Raw genomic sequence first — 21540 nt, 5'->3', positions numbered from 1 at the left:
CCTCCCCTCGTCCATCTGACCCTAGCCTATCAGGTCTTGTCAGGACTGGCTGCATTGTACTCCTCTGTGGCCTAGCAAGGCTCCCCACTCGGGGGGGGGGTGTTTCAAAGAGCCAACCACTGAGTTCATGTCAGAGACAGTCTCTGTTCCCCTTACTAGGGTACCCACTTGGCTACTGAGCTGCCAGGGGCTACATTTGAGCAGGGGTTCTAGGTTATATCCATGAATGGTCCTTGGTTGGTGCATCAGTCTCAGAAAAGACCCCTGTGCCCAGATAATGGTTCTGTTCCTCTCCTTGTGGAGCTCCTGTCCCCTCCAGGTCTTTCTATCTTTCTCTTCTTTCATAGGATTCCCTGCGCTCTCCCAAAGCTTGGCTATGAGTCTCAACATCTGCTTTTATACAATGCTGGGTAGAGTCTTTCAGAGGTCTTCTGTGGTAGGTTCCTGTCCTTTTTCTTGTTTTCTCCTACCAATATCCATCCTGTTTGTCTTTCTGAGTAAAGGAGGACCTAGGGTTCTCCTTCTTGATTAGCTTCTTTAGGTGTATGTTTATTTTATAGTAGGATTGAATTGCTGTTGTTTTTAAGTTACCTGGACCACAGTGTTTTGTTAGAGTGGCCTCAGTTGACCAAGATAAAAACAGAATATGCAGACATGCTTAAATTAAACTTTAAAGATGAATGTTATTTTTATGAAAATGTGAATTCTCTTTCTTTCTGAAGTAACTGCCATCATATTATTGCTGCTATCTGAATCAGTGATGTCTATGGTAGTTGCTATACTTAAACATTCCCCTGAATGGTTTTTCTCACAACTCCATGTCTCACTACACTTTTTCCTATATTGAGAAAAGCCCTGTGTGATCTCCAGGCTCAGCTAACTGGCTAATTCCAGTGTGGTGCATTACCATATGAAATGTGATCTTTAAGTTTCTCTTGCTTGTATCTTCTTCCATATCTGCCTTTATCTGTTTTTTTTTTAACATTTTGAAAATTATTATTTTATGCTTTGTGTGTGTGTTTTGTTTGTATGTATGTGTTTGTGTCACATGCACATTGGGTACCCAAGAAGGCCAGAATAGAATGTCAGATCCCTGGAAATGAAGTTATAGACAATGTTGAACCACCATATAAGTTGTGGGAATTGAACTGGGGTCCTCAGAAACTGAAGAGCAACCAGTGTTCTTAGTTACTGAGTCATCTCTCCACCCCCTTTACCTGGTTTGGTTCTTTTCCTCTGTCCTAGCAGTAGAGTCTCCACTCCATGTTGGGGATTTACCCCCTGTAGCAATACCTTCCTCTCAGTGTATTTTTAAATGCCAGTTGTTCTATGACCCGTACAGGGGCAAAGCTTAACCCATTAGATGATCTAAGAATGTTTTCAGTGGTTAAAGAAGTCTGTGCTGAACGGTAGGGATGTATTTATTCAGTGTAGTTGTCACCGTCACAGAAGACACCACAGCCATAGAGTTCCTTAGCATTTAATTAAACGTGAAATGATAACAAATGCCATACATTTCTCTATGTAAGAGCTCTACAGGATATTAATAATGCATTTAAAAGTGCACAGTCAACTCAGAGAACTTCACTGTAGTGAGTGGTGAGTGTTTTAAAGAATGCCGAAGAAAAACTGTTGAGCTCACAAAAAAAAAAGAATCACCAGAGCTGTATCAATTCCAGATTCCCAAATACACATTCTTATCCTTTCTGTCAGCTCCAAATCTTAGTTCTGCAAACAACACAAATATATACATCTAAAATAGCCCATACTTGGATTAAAAGGCACATGGAAGCCTCACCGAAGAGAGAGACAAAGCCTTATAGAAAGTAAATTGAGTAACTGGAAACTCCCTGGATCCACACATTGTTGATTGATCAAATTAGTTGCATATTTCTCATCCTTCTTTCACATTACTTGGAAGTAGTACTGGACATCTCTGTTTTGCATATTGTCTCTGACCAAGAGTTTTGCTTTTCCTTCATGAAATCCAAGAGGGAAATTGGTAGAACCAATCAGTAATGTTACATTGTATGCTGTTCCTGAGTGTATAATCAAGCATTAGCAGCAGCTGTGGTTATGAATATAATGCATGGTATAATACATGATCAGAAAGACACCCAAATTCAAACAACCAATGTCAACCCTGAAACAGAGGATCTTAGTGCTAAGGAACACATTGGTTTCTTCCAGTCATTTCCTGTTTCCTTCAGGAGATTGGCTGTGCACAGCAGGGGCACAAAATTGTGGCTTGCACTCATGAACTAACGTTTGAATTTGATTAACTTACCTATGTTCTTTGTGTTTCCATAAGCATGGTCTTAGCTGGGGCACTCATTGAAGTGTACAGAGCCCCTTCTTCAGGCAAAGTTCGAAGCTATCGACCTTGAGGTCATTTGTAATGGTATCTCACACAATGGAGGGCTATTCTTCCACTCACTGCTTAAATGCGCTGCTGTGGGTTGGCAATAGCTTCTTCTCTGATCTCACATGGAGGCCGACGGGTAATAGCAGCAGGAGGATCATGGCCTTGATAACTGACTCTGGAACTTCTTGGCTTCTATTGCTTCTTGAGTTTGTTTTCAGAAGAAAAAAAAAACAAAATCTAATGAGCTTGATGGCTTCTTTGCTTTCTCCCATTTCCTTTGACACATGGTCATGGTACTTCATATCCATAAGTGTATATTTTTCTCTAAGTTCTTCCTCATAGCCACTTGAAGTAAAATAACCATACATCCACATCTCTCTGAGACAGACACCGTTTATGCTTACTGTTAATTACTTCTAATTTTCTCTTCCAAAATGGCCCAGTTTGAATAATGACTATGTAATTACCCACTTAGTGGTGATGTTCGACACTCAACAATAAGACAGGTTCATGGCAAGGGAAGGCTGCCTCACCTGTTGCTGAAAGGAAAGCTTAGACAAACTACTTGAACTCAACCTTGGCATCTATGACAAAGAAAATAACAATTGTAATGGATAAACCCACATTGTAGTATTCTTGTGAGGAAGAAATGAGATCGGTTGTGTAGAGTACTGGATATATAGTAAGTCCTAAAGATAGATTTGCTCTTTCCTGTTGGGCTTCTCTCCTTTTCTTCTTTATTCTACCATTCATCACATTCTTTTATCGTTCCCTTTATTTTTTGTTTAATTTGAGTTTTGTAATTTTAATTGTGTCATCTCATCTGAACTCTTAAGATGAAACCAACAAGGGAGAAACTGATTTTTCCTGTTTTGTGTAAATGCTTCTGAGATAAGAGATCAAAATGATTTCTCAGAATGCTGAAGATGTGTTGCAAGGTCCCATCGACTTTATCTTCTGGGAGCTATGAAGGAGGGTAGGCATTCTGGACTTTGCAGCCCAGTGATCATTGTTTTTGTGATAGAAGGGGGTCTTAGGTTTCTCACAATTCATTTGTTTTGGTAAAAACTAGACATGGTGACATATGCTTCTTCTTGATTCAGTACTGAGGGAGTGGAAATGGGTTGTCCCTGAGGAACTAGAATCAGGATTCCTGCCTGGAGAGAAATTGGTTGAGAGAGGGGGTCATTTGTGTTTCCAGGGCTTGGCAGCAAGTCTTGATACACATGAGGCCTATTCCTGTCACCATCTCTGTAGTCAGGGGACCTAGAGGAAAGGATTGTGGGGGTATTGCATGTACTCAGATTTCTAGCTGCGCATCTTAGGGGTGACTCTCTTCTGGACATTTCTGGTGTGCTGTCTAAAATCTCAGATGGCCAATTTGGGCTATGTCCAGCTGCTCCATGTCCCTCCTTCTCCAGGTCCTCGGGTTGTGTAGGATCAGGTTGTGGAGAAAGAGAATTTTGCAGAAAGCTTTCTACTTCATCTGTGGCTTGAATGCCATTCACCTCATGAATCTGGCAGTCCAGCAAACTTTCAGGATTAAAACTCACATTCAAATTCTGCAGAGAAAGACAGAAACATTAGTGGCACTGGAAAGAGCTGCTGCTCTGCATTTGGTTTAGGAAAATAAAAATGTCTAAGGAACTTTCTCACAAAAATTTACGATGCAATGCTAGAAAATGACCTGCTTGCTCTCCAGTTGGCTTCACTTCTGCCTGAGCTGTGATTCTCTGGGTTTGAAGGAAACACTGATGGCACACCTAACCCTTGCCCTGTGCATCTTCGATTTACTCCTCAATGTCTTATAAAGAGCCTCAGTTATGCGATACATAAGAGACCAAACATTCTTAGACTGAGATCCCACTGGGATGGTGGTTCTTTCTCCAAAGGCACTTACCTTTTTTGGTTTCTTACATAGTTGTTCCAGAGTTTTCTTATGATCAGGGAGACTGGGCCATATAATAGGTTTAATCCTAAAACCAGAGAACAGTCATAGATGAAGCAATCAGCAGAGGGAGAAGGCACATGAATACGTCTTTCTCCGTATTTGAGGGAGATTGTAAGAAGAGTTTTCTCATATTGGCTCTGCTGTTGCTATGTAGCCACTGTGCACAAATACCTTATCTTCTCTGGCCTGTATCACACTCTTGATTTAAGGAGGCCACTGAACAGAGGTCATGGCTATTGATCTGTTGTGGACAAGACACTGTAATTATGACAATAAGTGCCCTAAAGTGAAAAGTGAGGTTTGCAGGGAGGTACTATTGGTGTTGATATGGAGCTAAAATGTGACCTGGTTTTTTTATGTTCAATATTGGTATTGTCATCTTATTCACTGTCTTTACTGGAAGTAACTGTTTTGCTTTAATTCTAGTGGGAGTGGGGGTATGTTTTAAGCTATTCAAGGAAATTATTTTATGGTGTCATTTTTCAAATTAAAGTACTTTTTGTCCTAGGAGTATGTGGCCCTGTGCTGAGGGCGTCTTCCTAGAACACTGAGTAATTTCACAGTGCATGATTTTATCACAGACTAGAATACAAGAGTCTTGTGAATTTGTGCATGGAAAGTCACAAGGTCACTTTGTATGGGTAGTCAGTTTTATATCTTTTAGGAGGTTGCGAGGAAAACATTTGAAAAACACTTTTTAAAAGAATTCTTGCTTGGGGTGCAAGTGCCTAGGGAGATAATTCAGTAAATAAACCTGTTGCCATACAAGCATGAAGACCAGGGTTCAGATACGCTACATTAAAGTCAGGAATGACAGCATGTGTCAGTAACACAGGGATGACATGTTGGAGACAGGTATTCAGAGTTTACTGAACAGTTAGTCTGTCTCCAAACACAAGGTAGAAAATGATTGAGTAACACAATCAATTTTGAGTGCTGGCTGCCTGTAGGCCAGCACTCATGTACGTGTGCACATACTTGAACACATAAACATACACAGACAGAGAGACAGATAGACAGAGAAACACAAAAACACACAAGTCTCCCTTTAAATTTTTCTAGATAAGTAAGTGGATCCTGAATCCTGCTTTTGTGACCCCCTGGATTATTAAAGAAAATCACCTTTTTTCCCATAGCACACAGGCTAAGATGACCAACAAAACCATAGAGAAGAAACTCAGAACGCCGATACCTGCCAAAACAAGATCCCATCGCCCTGGAATGTAGGAGAGATCATGGTTAGCATTTAGGGAGCACAAAGTGGGGGTATGTATTTGGGGTGGTTTGATTTTACTTAGTAACAGTCTGACTTATTGTTTCCTAGCAATAGTTCTTTGACAGACAGAAAGGATGGTGCTGATCTGGGTGACTAGGGCAAGTCACCCTAGTGACTTGAAATGTAAAGATGACCTTCCACGATGACCTCTATCCAGCTACCAATACCACCCCTCCTCTCCCCCCCAAAAAAGTCTAAATAAGAGCTGAAGAAATAAATGTTCACCCCGTTGCTGTCTCAAGTTCCGGAATGAGAGCGGGAAGCTGGCTGAGCAGGGATGACCTCCCTCCCTCAAACAGTTTTCTGTAAGGTGCTTTGGTGCTTTCCCGACTCCTTCTCTTTCTGGCTTCTCTGGCTAGTGGTATTCCCAGACCCCACAGCATCTTTATTGCCCTGAGAAAGGAGATGTAGTAGATCATCATATTGGCCCACTCACTTTCTATTAGCAAAGATGCTTGCTATCTAGAGGGGTCACAGAGAGATCAGCCATGATCCCTGACAAAGGTGGAAATGGTGGTAGATCCAGGAGCGCCTGAGAGACAATGGCATCGACACAACCTGTTTCCGCTATCAGGTTCAAGTGTAAGAGGGCTCCCAGTGTCCTGACCTGTGGGTTATTTACATCACTCTTCTCTGCTACACTTGCTATATGAAGTCTTTTGTGTGTGTGTGTGTGTGTGTGTGTGTGTGTGTGTGTGTGTGTGAGGACAGGGCTTCCACAGCCTTTGCCTACCTGCGTTCTCGCTCTCCGGAGTTTCGAAGGTGGAGCTTGGACTCCACTCGCTCCAGAAACCTTTGAAGTATCTGTCATGGGGGATGGATCGGACTTTGACTTCGTACACTGCTTTTGGTTGCAGCGTTCTCTGTAGGATTGTTGTTATTGTATTGGATAGATGTATATGCTAGGGAGAAAAAAATAAGCTACATTATTGTAATGTGAAAGATGTAAAAAGACATGTTGACTAGATTTCTCAGCTCTCTTTAGCACAAACTCTTTCAGTCAAGTTGCTACTACTCTCCTGAAGTTCATATTTCTTAAATGAGGGAGTTCAACTATACAAAAGGTTCAGCAGCAGAATGAAGGGCAGATTCTCCTAGGCTCATAGCTATTCTATTCCAGCATCTCTTTTTTTTTTCTATTGCCTTCTATGCACCGAGGAGAAATAGAGGGTAAGCTGGTGAGCAATAATCATTTCCTTCCAGAAAGAGTACATTTTACACCACACATAACAGTAAAGACATGTGTCTTTCCAACACTGTATTATTTTAAAGAAAAAGATGTTATATTAATTTTATAGACAAAAGTAGTATCCCATTGTTTTGTATATTTGTTTGACTGTGTTAATTGAGTTTATATATTTCTTATTTATGACAGTTTTCTGCTCATTTGCCTGTTGTAATGTTTGCCTCTATCTTAATGACTTACTAACAATTTTATGTAGACAAGCCATCTGTTAACAGTTATGTGGTAATTTAATGCTAATTTTTATTTGACTTAACAATTGTGTTTGTGCGTATTGACATAAATAAGTCTCCAGTAGAGGCTGGACATTTAATTTATTCTTTAACAGACAGTAAGCTGTCTTTGAATCATCTATTCATAATCCTTTCTTCTACTAATGTTGCCTTTCTACTGGTGGTACTGCCAGATGGTTAATGAGCGAAGGTCAGATGAAGGTCATCCAGTTTGTGTGTGTGTGGAGAAGGCAGAGAGGGGTAGCAGATGCCTTGGACAGGAGTAAATATCTAAAACCAACATGCCTCAGCACTCCGTAAAGTTGTACAGATGACCCTGCTTGAATAAGGCGGGCATCAGGCATAAGGACACATTCTTTTATTCTTAAATAGGAGAAGCCATCTTTTGAGAAACGTTATCTATGTGACATAGGGAGGACTGAAGCGAAGCTGGTAGGTAAAGAGAGACCCGACCATCTGGGATACTCTGCTTCTCTAGCAGCTCATCTCCCAAATAGATGGTAAGACCAGCAAGATCCTTTTAGCCTCAGCAGACCACCAAGAAGCAGACTAAATATACAGAAAATGAAAACTGAATAACAATAATTGTTTCTTCTGCAGCTGAAACCTTAGACATTAAAATAAAAACAAAGTGGCAGACAAACCTTCTGCCCCATCTTCTGCTGACCTGTTGGCCTCATTATTTTTCCTGATTATCCCATGAACTGAAGGTTTTGTATAATGAGAATGAGGTTCATCTGAGCATACATTATTTTTTATCCCATTTATTTATTTATTTACTTACTTTACAACCTGATCAAAGCACCTCTTTTCCTCCCAGTCCCTCCCTCATGCCCCACCTCCCCCCACTCACTCCTTTCTCTTCAGAGAAAGGGAGCCATCCCATGATTACCAGCCCGCCCTGGTACTTGATGAGCATACATTTTGTCTACACCCGAACCATAGAGACAAAATGGAGCTAGTTAGGTGAGGATGGGCCAAGAGAGATGCTGGAGTAGTGGGGGCTTAAGCGAGCAGGATCCCAAAAAGCCTCTCTGAGTAAAGAACGGGCTCTGAAACCAAAATATGATTATGTTTGTTTTATGAACACGATTGAGCTACATTACCGTCCAGTTCCCTTTACTCTTTCCTGGGCGGTAGGCCACGTCATGCATTAAATTTTTCAGATACTTCTTTTTTGAGTGAGATGTATTAAATGTCACAAAAAAATCATCTGCTTCTTTTCGGTAAACTATTTTTAGGTCAAAAGGAGCCTCAGGTTTAACTGGAGAGAAAAAAGAAATAGAATCTGGGTATGGAGCTAAAAAGGACATAAGTACATTGAAAAAGTATTAATTATGTTTTTGACATTAAAATGTAATTACATCATTTCCCCCTTTCCTATCTCCATTCCAAATTCTCCTGTATGCCCTCTTTGCCCTCTTTCAAATTCATAACCTTTTTTGCATTAATTGTTGATAACTACGCTTTTAAAAAATCCCTCTGCTTTCCATTTTAGGAGCCAATTTGGCTTTGTGCCCCCAAAGCCAAATCTTCCCTCTCCTTGATTCGCATCCAGACAGCATTGCCAGCTTTCTTGTGGCTGGTGTGGTCTTCTCTGTGTTGTGAGCACATGGAGCTGTGCCAGTTTCAGTCTTTGCCCCTAAATCCTCCTGCGTGTAATTCCCATCTGGTCACTGAGTCACAATGTGGAGGAAGTCCTAAGTGTTGCTTAGGGTAGCAATAATATATGTGAGAAACAAACTTAGAGTGTCAAACCATATGTTCAGGAAATGTTTGTTTTGATGGATATCATATCTATATATATTATGTATATATACTATCTATCTATCTATCTATCTATTTATCTATCTTTCTATATCTATCTATCTAATCTATCTATCTCCATCAGATTGCTGGAGAATGTGTTACTGGTGAGCTCCAAAGTAAGAGAATTGTAAGAATATATCTGTGACCACTGAACCTCACCTCAGATACATAGAAGTACAGAGTCTGCATCCTGGCCCTGGCTGGCAAATTCCAGAATATTCTCCAGACCTTTCTCCTCTGTCAGTTTCAGCTAAATTAACCTATTGTTTCATAGACCTCTGCCTGCTGTCTGCCTGCCTCATAGAGTTGCTGTTCAGGCACAATACATTTATACCCTCTGCTTTATCCGAAAAATTCTGAACTTACCACTACCACAGTCACATGAGCCAGTTCTAGAAATCAATGTGTTTCCCATTCATCTATATCTACCTATCTATCATCCATCTATCTATCTATCTATCTATCTATCTATCTATCTATCTATCTATCTATCTATCTATCTATCTATCAATCATATATCATCTATTTATCATTTATCTACTTATTCATCCATTTATATCCCACCTATAAGTTCTCTTTTACATGTAGAACTTTGACAAACATGGAAAATGTATTTATTTATAAATGATTTGTTAATTTAATTACAAATATTTGGAATATTATATGCATAAGGAGAAAAGACTACAAGTTCTTCAGGAGAAGTGAATGCAAAAAAGAAAAGCTGTATTGGAAGGTCATACATAGTCTTGCTTAAGTTATATTCCTCATACTGTAGACAAACATCCTCTTTCATAGCTGAGTTTCAATATTCTCAGCATATTTTCTCACAGTGAATTCATGATTCAAAGGTCAAATTTTCATTTATTAAAAATGAGTTAGGAAAGTTGGTATTGTTTATAACAAAGCGTTTTCATGATTTTCCTATTTTTAACAACCTGAAAGTGAAGACATGTTTCTGCACCTGTCCAAACCATGGAAACCATACCTTTATACACAACTTCTTACCTATTGTGACTATGTTTATATTTTTGCAAGTTAATTTCCTTTTTCCAAGCTTCACACATATATTGCTGTCACCAATCATTACAAATTCTGCTGTTTTGATAAAATATGTCTCTTGCAGCTTATCAAGAGTCAGGCAATCTTTGTTTAGAAGAGCCCCACTGTAGAAACAAAAAGTTACAAGTCTTTATTCAGGTAGGAGTTTCTATATGCAATAAAATAAAATTGTCTGCACATTTTGGTTGTATACATTCACCTTTCGTGCCTACAGGTATGTAAATTGGTGAGCTGATGCTGAGGAGAAAGGGAGAATGAGTTCAAACAACATTTTCCATTCTATTACAACCATATGCAAATGAGTTTGGGAACGTGAAAGCATGCTTGTGGAAATTAAGAGAAAGATCTATGTAGTTTTTAGAACTGATCATTGAGAAGTTTATACTTTGTTTAGGTAATAAAGTAATTGGTGTTTCTTGTGGAGAAATGGAAAATATTAGAACTAAAAGAAATGTTGATTCAAATAGGATTTAAGGAAATGCTTTAAGGCTTTAATAGAAGTTACTATGTTAAATTGGTTGAAAAGATTTACATATACAAACTATGTATATTTAACAAGTGAACTAAGGGTTTTGTTTTGTTTTATTGTTTGAGATAGGACCTTTCTATGTAGCCCTGGCTAGCCCAGAACTTATTATGTAGACCAGACTGGCCTTGAACTCGCAGAGATCCTCAGTGGTGCTGAAGGCATACATCAAGCATGCCCATTGTCATGGGAACTTTGGCTAATGAAAGTCAACAAGATAGGTCAAGAAAAGAAAATTAAGTTGGATCTGGTGGCTCTCGACTATAATCTTGACATTTGAGAGACTGAAGTAGAAGGATTGCTGTGAATTTGAGTCCAGAATGGTTTACATAGTAATGTCTATGGCACTATAGGTGTAAAAATTATAAGTTATGAATCCCTGAAATGTCAGAGGAGACACAATTGTTATTATGCAGAAATTAAAACTATAGAAAATCTAATAATTTGTGAATGAATTTTTTTTGAAGTGAAGACACACTTAAAACTACAAGTTAATGAAACTGACCCTCCTACAAACTGATCATCCTCTAGAAATCACATTCATATGAACACATACCCTCACAAACAAAACTAAATGCTTAGTGGTTATAGGCTGCTGAGTTCTACCAAATGGTTAAGAAAGATACAGTGCCAATATTACCAAAGTTCTTTCCCCAAATAGAGATGATCTATGTTATTCTGTGCCGCCAGCTTATAGTAGGGACCCAAACCCAGCAAAATACAGGAAAGAAAACCATCTCTCAAAACTGCATATATAGGTTTGGAGACATGACTCACCTGGCAGAGGACTGTCCTAGTTTGCTCAAAGCTCTACATAAATGTGTGGTGATAGAATATGCCTGTAACTACAACGCTCAAAACATGGAGGGAGGTATATCAGAAGTTCAAGATCATCACTGTCTACTTAGTGAGACCGAGCCAGCATATAAGACAGTGTCTTCAAAATGTGCACCGAATGTTCTTCAAAATAATAATACTGCGTTCTGTCAGGTGGGATGAGTACCAGCGAAACAAAGCAGGCTCAGTCTTCAATCGGCATAGTTTACCACATTAACAGAACAAATCACTAAAATGTTCCTCATAGAAGCAGAGCGTGTTTTGTGTTTTTTTTTGTTTGTTTGTTTGTTTTGTTTTGTTTTTGTTTTTGGATAGAATCACACATTTATTCATGATTAAAAACTCTCCAACCAACAAGAAATGGAATGAAGAAACTTTCTCAAATCAATTATAAAAAGTTACTATAAAGCATAATGGTAAAAAATAAAAAATCAAAACAAGAGAGACATTTGTCCTTGTACACCCATACTAGGCAGCACATTGGAGGTTCTCCTCAGTTCATAAGAGAAGAGAACCAAAGCAAGTATATAAAGGTTTGAAAGGAAGAAACCACATTAATTTGAAGAAAAAAAACCTTATTAATTTACATGGGCATTTATTTCCAACATAATTATAGGGAATAATTGAATTTATCAAGGCCATCAGAAAACAGCCAGCTGTGTTTCTCTGAATATTATCAACAAACTTAGAAAGTGAAGTTTTAAAATGATTATAACCATTGTGATGGTAGTAGAATGAGAAAAGCCTTAGAAATAAATTTTCTAAAGTACCTTCCAGTACAAGATCTTTGTACTGGAAATCACTAAACATATCAGAGAGATATTTGAAGAAATCTAAATAAATGGGAGCTATGTTCATGTGCTAGCAAAGTTACTATTGATTAGATTGTCTCCCCAACAGGTTTATATACTATTAATCAAAATCTTAGCAATATTTTAACAATATAGAAAAACCAAAACATCACTGAAAAAAATAGAATAAATACAGCTGACTCAGAATACATCAGCGTGGAAGTTATGATCCATAATTCTACGCAATTTAACACATCTTTTAAATCCAAATCTAAAGTTTAAACTATGAAATTGAAAAATGTAAAAAAATATTTTTTCAAATTTTCAGAGTAACCAGGTCTTGAACACACACCAAAAAAGAGCACACTCATGCAGTTCACCAAAGAAATCACCAAACCTTCTCAGCTTCCAAGACTTATCACATATTCCTTATCACACACACAAACACACTGACATATTCACACAGACACACATACTCTCATATATACATACTCACACGCAAAACTCACAAGCATACATAGACACACATAGACACAGATACACTCCCACATACACACACTTATACAAATACACTCAAACACACTCACACACATACATACGCTGACAATGACACACACAGACACACACTCACACATATACACATATTCATACACTCACACACATTCACACACACTGACATGCAGAGAGACAAAGACACACTCAGAGACACACACCACACATACACACACATACCTAGTGAAAGATACAGAGAGATGGATAAATACACAATTCCTGTCTCTCTCACACACATAGACACTGAAAACATACACACATAGAGACACACAAATGCACACACACACTCATCTGTATCTGATTAATAGGAAGAATTCATTTTGTGTAAGCCATATGTCTAGAGGCATTCTGCCACAATCTCTACTTCCAACTGAACCCAGCTTTTTCTCTCTTCAGAATGACCTAGCTGGGTATTAAGAACAAAGAACTTGTCTGGAAACAAGCCCATGAGGACACTTCTCAAAAAGAGGGAAATAAACTTAAGCATGTGAAAAGAGGAGAGCCTAGTAAATGTCCTTTTATTCTGTGTCATTTATTTTTATGGTGAGAATGAATGACCTCATTTTTTTAATTTTATTATTTTGACCTTGCTTACAAAAGTCTTTGCTGACAGTCCATTGCAGGGTTCAGGGATGGGGAACTACGCCTGGCGTGTCAGTATTCAATGATTTTTGAGAAGCGTGTGACATGCACTCATCAGTCAAGTTCTAGGTGGAGGACATTTCTTCCACACTGGAAGGTGACTTTCACATGTGTGGTGGCTAACCCAATGCCTAAGGAGCAACCAGAATTCTTAATTCTACCACACCTAATTTTGCCAGCCTGTAGTAGTTCTCATCAACGAATAACCCTACTATTCTCTCATAGTTGATTTCTTTTACAAAGTCATATGTTTAGGAGTTTTATTCTAGATGATGATGATCATCATCATCTACCTCATCCTTATAACTACAGAGTAAAAAGTCATTGAATGAATATGCTATGAAAGACTAATTTTTATGAGATGGCTCCTGGCCTCTGTGCAGGAAGACAGAGGTTTCTGCATAGCGTTGGCAAACCTAGACATGGGTCAAAAACTGATGCAATTATTAAAATGAGATAGGTGAAGAAATTGTAAGTTTATTTCTTGATACATATTTATTAATGGCAAAAAACCCCTTAAAATTTCCCCTGACAAATTTTAGTCTTTTTGTGAACTACTGTGTATCTGAATAGGCAGTTGTTCAAAATCCCACACCCTAAAAGGTTGTGCACATGTATGCAGGGCTGAATGCAATGTCCATGCTGAGATTTATCACTCAGAAAAAAGTAAAAGTTCAGAAGCAGCAAAGGAAACTAAATACAAGGGAACAGTGTGAAATGAGTGATGGCCTCAGACGTGTGGCGCCGATAACCTTCCAACGGAAACACTATGGTACTTTGCTGAATTAGAGCAGATGTGAGAGCAATGTGGGGCGATACCCGTTTCTGAGCTTGGGGTACCCATGCAGTGTAGGGAAAACAGGCTAATGCACTTCATGACAATACTTAAAACAGCCTTTAAGTAACAAAGGAGTAAAGTATTCAGTTATTAGTCTTGAACCTGGAGCAACTTTCTGGTATCTCCAGAGCTTCTGTTTTGTTGTTCAATGCATCTGAAATATGACTAGAATTTCAGTGAAAAAAAAGGTAGGACTCTCCCCCAGGTAATCTGCTGGACCTTTCCACATTCTTTACCCTTCTCTCACTAATCCATACAGGACCAGAACTCATGATGAATATTCACATTTATGTAATAATTGTGTCTGTCACTGTGACTTAGTCTATTGGTATACTAGTAATTCATGTTTGTGATCTTTGTTAATCTGATCCCACCCCGGAGATCAATTAACTGAAAGATGGACAGATAGATAGATAGATAGATAGATAGATAGATAGATAGATAGATAGATAGATCCTCCATTTATTGTTCAGAGAGACTGGTGGCCAGATGTAGGTCAGATGTTAAATGTACCCTTTCTGAGAGAAAGGACATAGCATCTACCATTGCTCATCTGTGTAACTACTTCAGAAAAAATGCAACTTCTACGTCATACATTTCTACTAAAAGCAAACAAATGTTCTACAAAAGCTAGTTTCCATTTTGAAAAAGAACCATACAAATTCAGAACTCTCCAGTTAGCATCTTCTCAACCTAGAAGGTGCGTGAAGATCCTACGTAAAGTGTAGATGCCTTGTGGGGATGTTAGTGCCTCGAAGTGTTTTTATCTATTTGAGGTCGACCTTCTGTTTCCCACTTTGTACACCTTAACACATATGTTAAAGCAGTCTTTTCCAAACAGAAATATCTGTCCAATTAAAAAACATAAAGTGATGTTCTGGACAGATGAATATATGTCAGAAAAATTCATACTAAAGGGAAGTTTGTTACAGTGGACAAGAACATGGTTAAATATGTGAATGAGAGTGGACAAACAGGTCAGCCATGACTTGGTCAGGTGAAACCAAAGTATTGAAGAACCCGGTTGCAAAACCTAAAGTCAAACCGTTGTGTCTTTTTCCCCTAAATACTGAGAATATTGTGTAGATGAGTTGCTTAACTGATTTATCAAGCTGCAAGAATGACACTGGACATCTTTTTTTGTTGTTGCTGTTTTGGGTGTGATGTGTATGTGTTTGTGTGTGTGTGTGTGCACATGTATATATGTATGTAGGTGTTCATGTATGCACACACATGTGGAGGTCAGAGGTCAGTGTCTTGGGTCTTCCTATTTTTCTCCACCCTACACTTTTTGAGATCTGAAGCTCAATGACTGTGCTAGCTTGAATAGCCAGTAGGGCTCAGGAATCCATCTCTCTTCACAACATCCCCATGCCCAGCGTAGCTCCAGGGTGGGGTTAGATACCACACTCAGCTTTTACGTAGGCTCTGGAAATGCCAAAGCAAGTCTGCGGCTTGCAGAGCAAGAATTTACTGACTGAGGCGTGTCTCCAGACCCCAGATGTTTATGTTTCTGCCCTCCATAGAAAGTGTGCAGGGAATCTTATGTAAGAAGTGGGAAATAGTAAGAGCTGGAGAGGACAGGAACCCCACAAGGAGACCAACAGAACCAGAAAATTTGAACACAGGGGTCTTCCCAGAGACTCATACTCCAACCAAGTACCAGGCATGGAGATAACCTGGAACCCCTGCACAGATGTAGTCCATGGCAGCTTAGTGTCCAAGTGGGTTACATAGTAATGGGAAGAGGCACTGCCTCTGACATAATCTGATTGGCCTGCTCTTTGATCACCTCTCCCTGAGGGGGGAGCAGCCTTACCAGACCACAGAAGATGACAATGCAGCCACTCCTGATGAGATCTGATAGGCTAAGATCAGAAGGAAGGAGAGGAGGACCTCCCCTATCAGTGGACTTGGGGAGGGGCATGCATGAAGAAAGGGGAGGGAGGGTGGGATCGGGAGGGGAGGAGGGAAGGGCTTATGGGGGGATACAAAGTGAATAAAGTGTAATTAATAAATAAAATAAAATTTAAAAAATTGCCTAGTAAAAACAAAATAAAGTGTTCCATTTTAACAACAACAAAGTGTGCTGTAAAAGTATGAAAACAGAGACAGAATGAGGTTATACTGTGATGTTAAACTCCAACATGTTGTTCATCCAGTGACTTCAGGAAAAAGTTGTGCACACATTCAGGAAAGAGCTATAAATTCAGGAAATTCAGAATCTATAGCTTATCTGGGTTGTGGGTGGCAAAGGCCTGCCTTAGTGCTCATGAAACTTAAGAAGCCTTCTTTGACTACTGCAGATCTTGAAATACTTTCCTCATACGGAAACTTACAAAAAATGAGTTCATCTGATATGAATATGGAAATAACCACAAGTCAGAATCTCATATCAGAGTATTTTTTTTTCAAGTCATCAGAGATAATAACCCTTGACAAGAAGCAATGACAAGAAGCAATTGGGGAAGAAGATTCTTTACCACCTTTCAGACCAAAGCTTTCTTTGTACTTTGCTTTCCTTTAAGGCCATATGAAACCAAGAATAAACTTTGTCCTATGGATTATTGGAAATTTTCCATTGACTAGATTGTCTGGAATAAAAATATTTCAAGGTGGTGGGTGTTTTAAATATATATATACATACAATTATCATTTAATGTCTTTTCTCCATTTCTAATTAATCATTAGGTGTTTATTTGAGCTCTTTACATATATTACATTGTTTAATCACCATAACCTTCCTGTGAAATTTAGTCTCTCACTTTTTTAGATGAAGGAACTGAGAAATATATAAGTTACATAACTTGCTGCAAATTAAGTTATTAAGCATTGGCATTGAGACCGGAAGCTAGGCAATTTCACTGCATAATGAAATCTGAAAATAGTACTCTGCCTTACAGGAATGGTCTACTAGAAGCAGCTTTTATTTAAATTACTGTGAGTGTGGAGGGATGTAGAATCCCCAAGATCCAAAACATCATTTGTATGTTTCCTTGAGAGCTAAGAAATGAAGTGAGAGTGGTTTCGCTTTAACTTCTAGCAATGGACAAAGTATTTCAGGTAGTTGTGAGAATCCAGTAAATCTTAGCATTTGATACTCCCTTTGCAGGTGTTGAAAGGAACACAGATAAAGACAGACAGGGGATGGATTGCTAAGTACAAAGGAAACCATCTTCCTCACCATATTTCAAATTCCAGATCAGTGCTGTTGATGTCTGGGTCATCAAAAGCACATTTCAGTAAGTGCAATTCTCCATCCACTTCCAACTGGCTGTAGCACCGGAAGGAGTAATCAGGTTCTGCATCTTCTAGGTCTCCTGGGAAGTACAAAGCACAGCTGTTCAGGAGGAAATGAATGCATCAGTTGAAACTCTGATACCCTCTAATAAAATGTCAGATGTGTGGCACACATGAGGGAGAGAGTCTATAAGTTTATCGAAAGAAAAAGATTCCAAGGACAGAGACAGTGAGAAATTTCAATGTGTGCGTGCATATGCACACTCTAGCATGCACACACACACACACACACACACACACACACACACACACACTAGAAATCCAGGTGCATCTAACAGTTCTACTGTTGGATTAGTATGCTGGAAAATTAGAAGGGGCATAGACAAACCGCTTTCCTTGTTCATATCAGAATTTCTTTGTTACACTCTGAAACTGTATTTAGAAGGTATTTATTTGAGGTTGTATTTTTCACTTCAGCCAGGTGATCTGGCATATATAGAAGGTGCTAACTGTTAATGAATAAATCCCCAGTGTGAACTCTAAAATGTTGAAATTATCTTTTTTAGACTAAAGTGTTCACATTTCAAATAAGAGATCTTGTATTTCATCCAGTTGCCACCTAATCCAACCTTGGTTTTCACTACTGGTCTTTATTTGTTACTTTCCAAATTTCTTTTCAAATGAAAGATGATAATAACTATTTCAGCTCCAAGTTCACATTTTTATGGGAATATTGATGCCTCCATTGTGTGACAATTAAAGGCCTCTTAAGTGACCTGCAGGGATAACTGTAACCATAAAATAGTAAACTCTGAGGATGCTAATGTCTGTGCCTACATGATTAGAGGTTTTTTATTTCCCTAGCTACTGCTTTCTATGCATATTAGTAATATTCTAGAAGAAAGTGGGAAGTGAAATTTTTCATATGTTGTCACTTTTGGAAACTGCAATTTGTCAAAGATACTATTTGATTTCCTAAGTTGAGTTGTAGAGCCCATGATTAGGTATTTTGTGTGTGTGTGTATATATATATATATATATGCATATATATACATATGTATATATACACACTAAATATATATACACACATCTATATACAACCATATAATATATATATATATATATATATACAGCTGATGAGACAACTTTCACAGACTCCCACTACCCAGTCTAGCAAAGTACGTCTCAAGTTATCTCACACAATATGCAAATAGCTGATCATGCAACTTTTTCCACAATCAGAGCAGCTGTGTTAAATGACACATTCATTGGTCATGTAACAGGTGTTGTTATGGGGCCCAATTGCTCTGTAACCGAAAACATTTCTGTGAAAACTGGGAAAATCACATGCCATTGTGGGAGGATATTCTACCTGATGTGAGCTGTGGAACTCTTAGCTAAGAATAGTCTACACAGTGGATGTGCGTGTAAATCCTCTCTATTCTAACTTTCTAGCTGTGCCCTCTTCCTGCATAAGCAGACACCCAAAACTCACATTCTGATGCTTATGCGCACATTATAGGAGTCTCTGGACACAGAGGTTTCACTCAGTTCACAGTTATGTTCTCAGAATGGGTGAGAGCTCTTTGAGAGTCTTTGAGAAATCAGTGTGAAAGTGAAGATGTGAATTATAATTCTGCAAATAGGCATGCAACCTCTGGAGCTCTTTTGAAAAAAAATTAAAGCATATCAATGGAAGTTTCTCTTCTTACTGCAGTTTTGACATTATGTGGAGTAATGAATTAATGTATTAAGTGTTCAGTTGTTAGTATCATTAATATTTAAGTTAATATCTAATCATTAAATAGAAAATTATATAAATAGAAATGTAAAACATTTGGAATACATATTACAAGAAAGGCACTGTCATTTAGAAGACTTCTCATTTAGAATGATTGCTGATGAAGAGCTTGAAGTGTTTGGGCTTTTGAATTCTTTTTCCTGTCATTTGTTTTGTTCATCCTTGCAGTTATTAGAAGACTAACTTTATTTTTCGACCAACAATCGCTGACTGCTTGTGAATCCCTTTAGGCACAAAGTCGGAAGTGTTTTGATTTGGTTATGCGACTGTGCCCAGGCTTACCTATTTGAAAAATGTCCAAACTTTAAAAAGCTGAAGTGAAAGTCCAGCTTTCAGCAACAATGTTCGCTTTTTTTGTTGTTGTTGTGGTTGTTGTAAAAGAAATAGTATGGGCAACAAGAAGAAATATTACAGCAAGAATTATTACAGCAAGAAGTATTACAGCAAGCAGCAGGAAAGTTCTCAGGCTTCTTGCCATGTGTTTGCACATAGTTAACATGAGATAATGTCTCCCCTTCATCAAGTGACTCATGCTCAGTCATGCTGAAAAATGCTACTCTTTTGACAGATTTCTTAATAAGAAAAATGCAAAGGTTTTCCATACTTAGTAATCACTAAGTAAAGTGACACAAATATCTAAGCTTAGAAAGCATGACTAAGGGAACTTGACTAAAAAGAGCTCAGCTGAGTCATTAGGTTGATGTGCATTGATATTGTAAAAAAAAAAAAAAAGTATGTATTTTGAGACAAGATTTTACTATGTAGCTTAGGCTGGCCTGGAACTCATGATCTTCTTGTCTCAGCCTCCCGTACTTCAGAGTTACTGGTATGTGCTACTACACCCAATTTCGAAATGCACATATAGGCCAGGCATGATGGTGCCTGCCTTAACCCTGGCACTCAAGAGGCAGAGGCAGAATATACTTATATATGTATATTTTATATATATGAATACATATATAGATATGTGTCTCCTTTTATGGTGTGTGTGTGTGTGTGTGTATGAAAACAGATTAATTTGTAGAAACAAATTGGAGGGTCATATCCCAAGTGGCTCTTGTGGTTGCCAGAGACTTTCGAGCACAGTTTTGTAATTAGAATTCATATTTTTAAGGAGCCAGGCTCTAAGTATCTTATGCATTCCAAAGAGAATTATGATGACCATATGATGGATTTGCTGAATATAAAAGCAGTCCTGTGTATTCCAAATAAGACACTTTACTCTGCACTCTTCTGAATTATTCATTAGTAATCTCACATGAATCTGTTAAAGCATTTTGAAGTAATACATTATCAAGTAACTCCTATATTCTGGACACTAGAAATATAGTTCTGGTGAATACACAAACCTATTGCTTCTGGCTATTAGTTTATCATGGATGTTTACGGTTTTAGAACTCCATAAATAGTTAAACAAAGCAAAGATGGTTCTGCTTTCTGGCTGGCACAGTTTTGGAAGAGATTCTCCAATAAGCACAAACAGAGAATTGACATGAGGTTCTTTTCTGAGAGCACCAACATCCATCCCTATTTACGCACCAGATTTTGAATGAAACGCATTGCTCCTCGACAGTTCTTGTGAGTTACAAGCCATCTGTAGTGTTGTCCTCATTTGCTCTGTCCTGGGGATTAATACCCACAAAATAACCAAAGGTGCTAAGTTCTTGCTGCCCAGCTCCAGCCTGGTAGAGAAACCGGGTAACCTGACCATACATGCAAGAGACAATCTGAAATCCTTCAAAAACAAGTTAGAAATGACTCACCGTCCTGTGCATTGCCACTTTCTCCAGAAACAGCTTGAAGTAAACAGAAAACCATAGCAAAAGCTCTACCCAGAACCATCCTTCTGAGAGAGAGAGAGAGAGAGAGAGAGAGAGAGAGAGAGAGAGAGAGGAGAAGAGAAGCACACTTGTGTGTGCAAGTGAATGAGAGAGAGAGGGGGAACCAAACCTAGCTCTGTGCCTACTTGACCACAGATAGGGAACTATGAACACATCACAGAAGAGGCAAGTGCCAGAAACAGGAAGTCTGAGCAAAGGATTGCTGCTGCAAGCAGAGGTAGAGGAAGCATAGACTGTGACATTTTTCAGCATTTTAGTATTCCTTGCAGCACCCAACCTTAACTGCTTACTTTCGAGCAAGGAGGTAGACTTCAAGTGATGGTTCAAGTGACCTCAGGGCCCACTTGAACAGGATCACAAGACAAAAAACCAAATTTACATTGCTCATCAGGTGGTTGTTGCAGCAGACTTTTGTTTTAGAAAAAATGGTGCTAGGATAAAATTGCTCCACTTAGGGCTGAATCCTCAAATGGTCACGCTCAGTTCTCTGCTCTCTGGGCAGTTGGGAGTCTCCATTAATTACCATGCAGAGTGAA

At 38.6% G+C, this 21540-nt stretch overlaps 1 protein-coding gene across 3 annotated transcripts; it reads right to left on the bottom strand.

Moving 5' to 3' along the window:
* Window positions 1–1464: 1464 nt before the first annotated feature.
* Window positions 1465–21120, bottom strand: Il7r (interleukin 7 receptor). Of its 3 annotated transcripts, XM_060380475.1 has the most exons (9): window positions 20927–21067; window positions 20703–20785; window positions 17307–17442; window positions 9883–10040; window positions 8175–8332; window positions 6326–6494; window positions 5439–5532; window positions 4266–4341; window positions 1465–3927 (listed from the first exon to the last, which is right to left on the bottom strand). In XM_060380475.1, exons 2-9 carry the CDS (start codon window positions 20773–20775, stop codon window positions 3415–3417), a joined length of 1377 nt encoding a protein of 458 aa, XP_060236458.1. In that variant the 5' UTR covers window positions 20776–20785; window positions 20927–21067; the 3' UTR covers window positions 1465–3414. The 3 variants fall into 3 exon arrangements, with proteins under 3 accessions (XP_060236458.1, XP_060236457.1, XP_060236459.1); XM_060380474.1 differs by lacking the exon at window positions 20703–20785 and having other exon boundaries at window positions 20927–21113; XM_060380476.1 differs by lacking the exons at window positions 1465–3927; window positions 5439–5532; window positions 20703–20785 and having other exon boundaries at window positions 4262–4341; window positions 20927–21120.
* Window positions 21121–21540: the final 420 nt, after the last annotated feature.

This window comes from Meriones unguiculatus, chromosome 3, assembly GCF_030254825.1.
Source record: "Meriones unguiculatus strain TT.TT164.6M chromosome 3, Bangor_MerUng_6.1, whole genome shotgun sequence".
Lineage (NCBI taxonomy): Eukaryota > Metazoa > Chordata > Mammalia > Rodentia > Muridae > Meriones > Meriones unguiculatus.
Note: the sequence above shows the minus strand (reverse complement) of the source record. Positions and strands in the feature narration are given on the sequence as shown.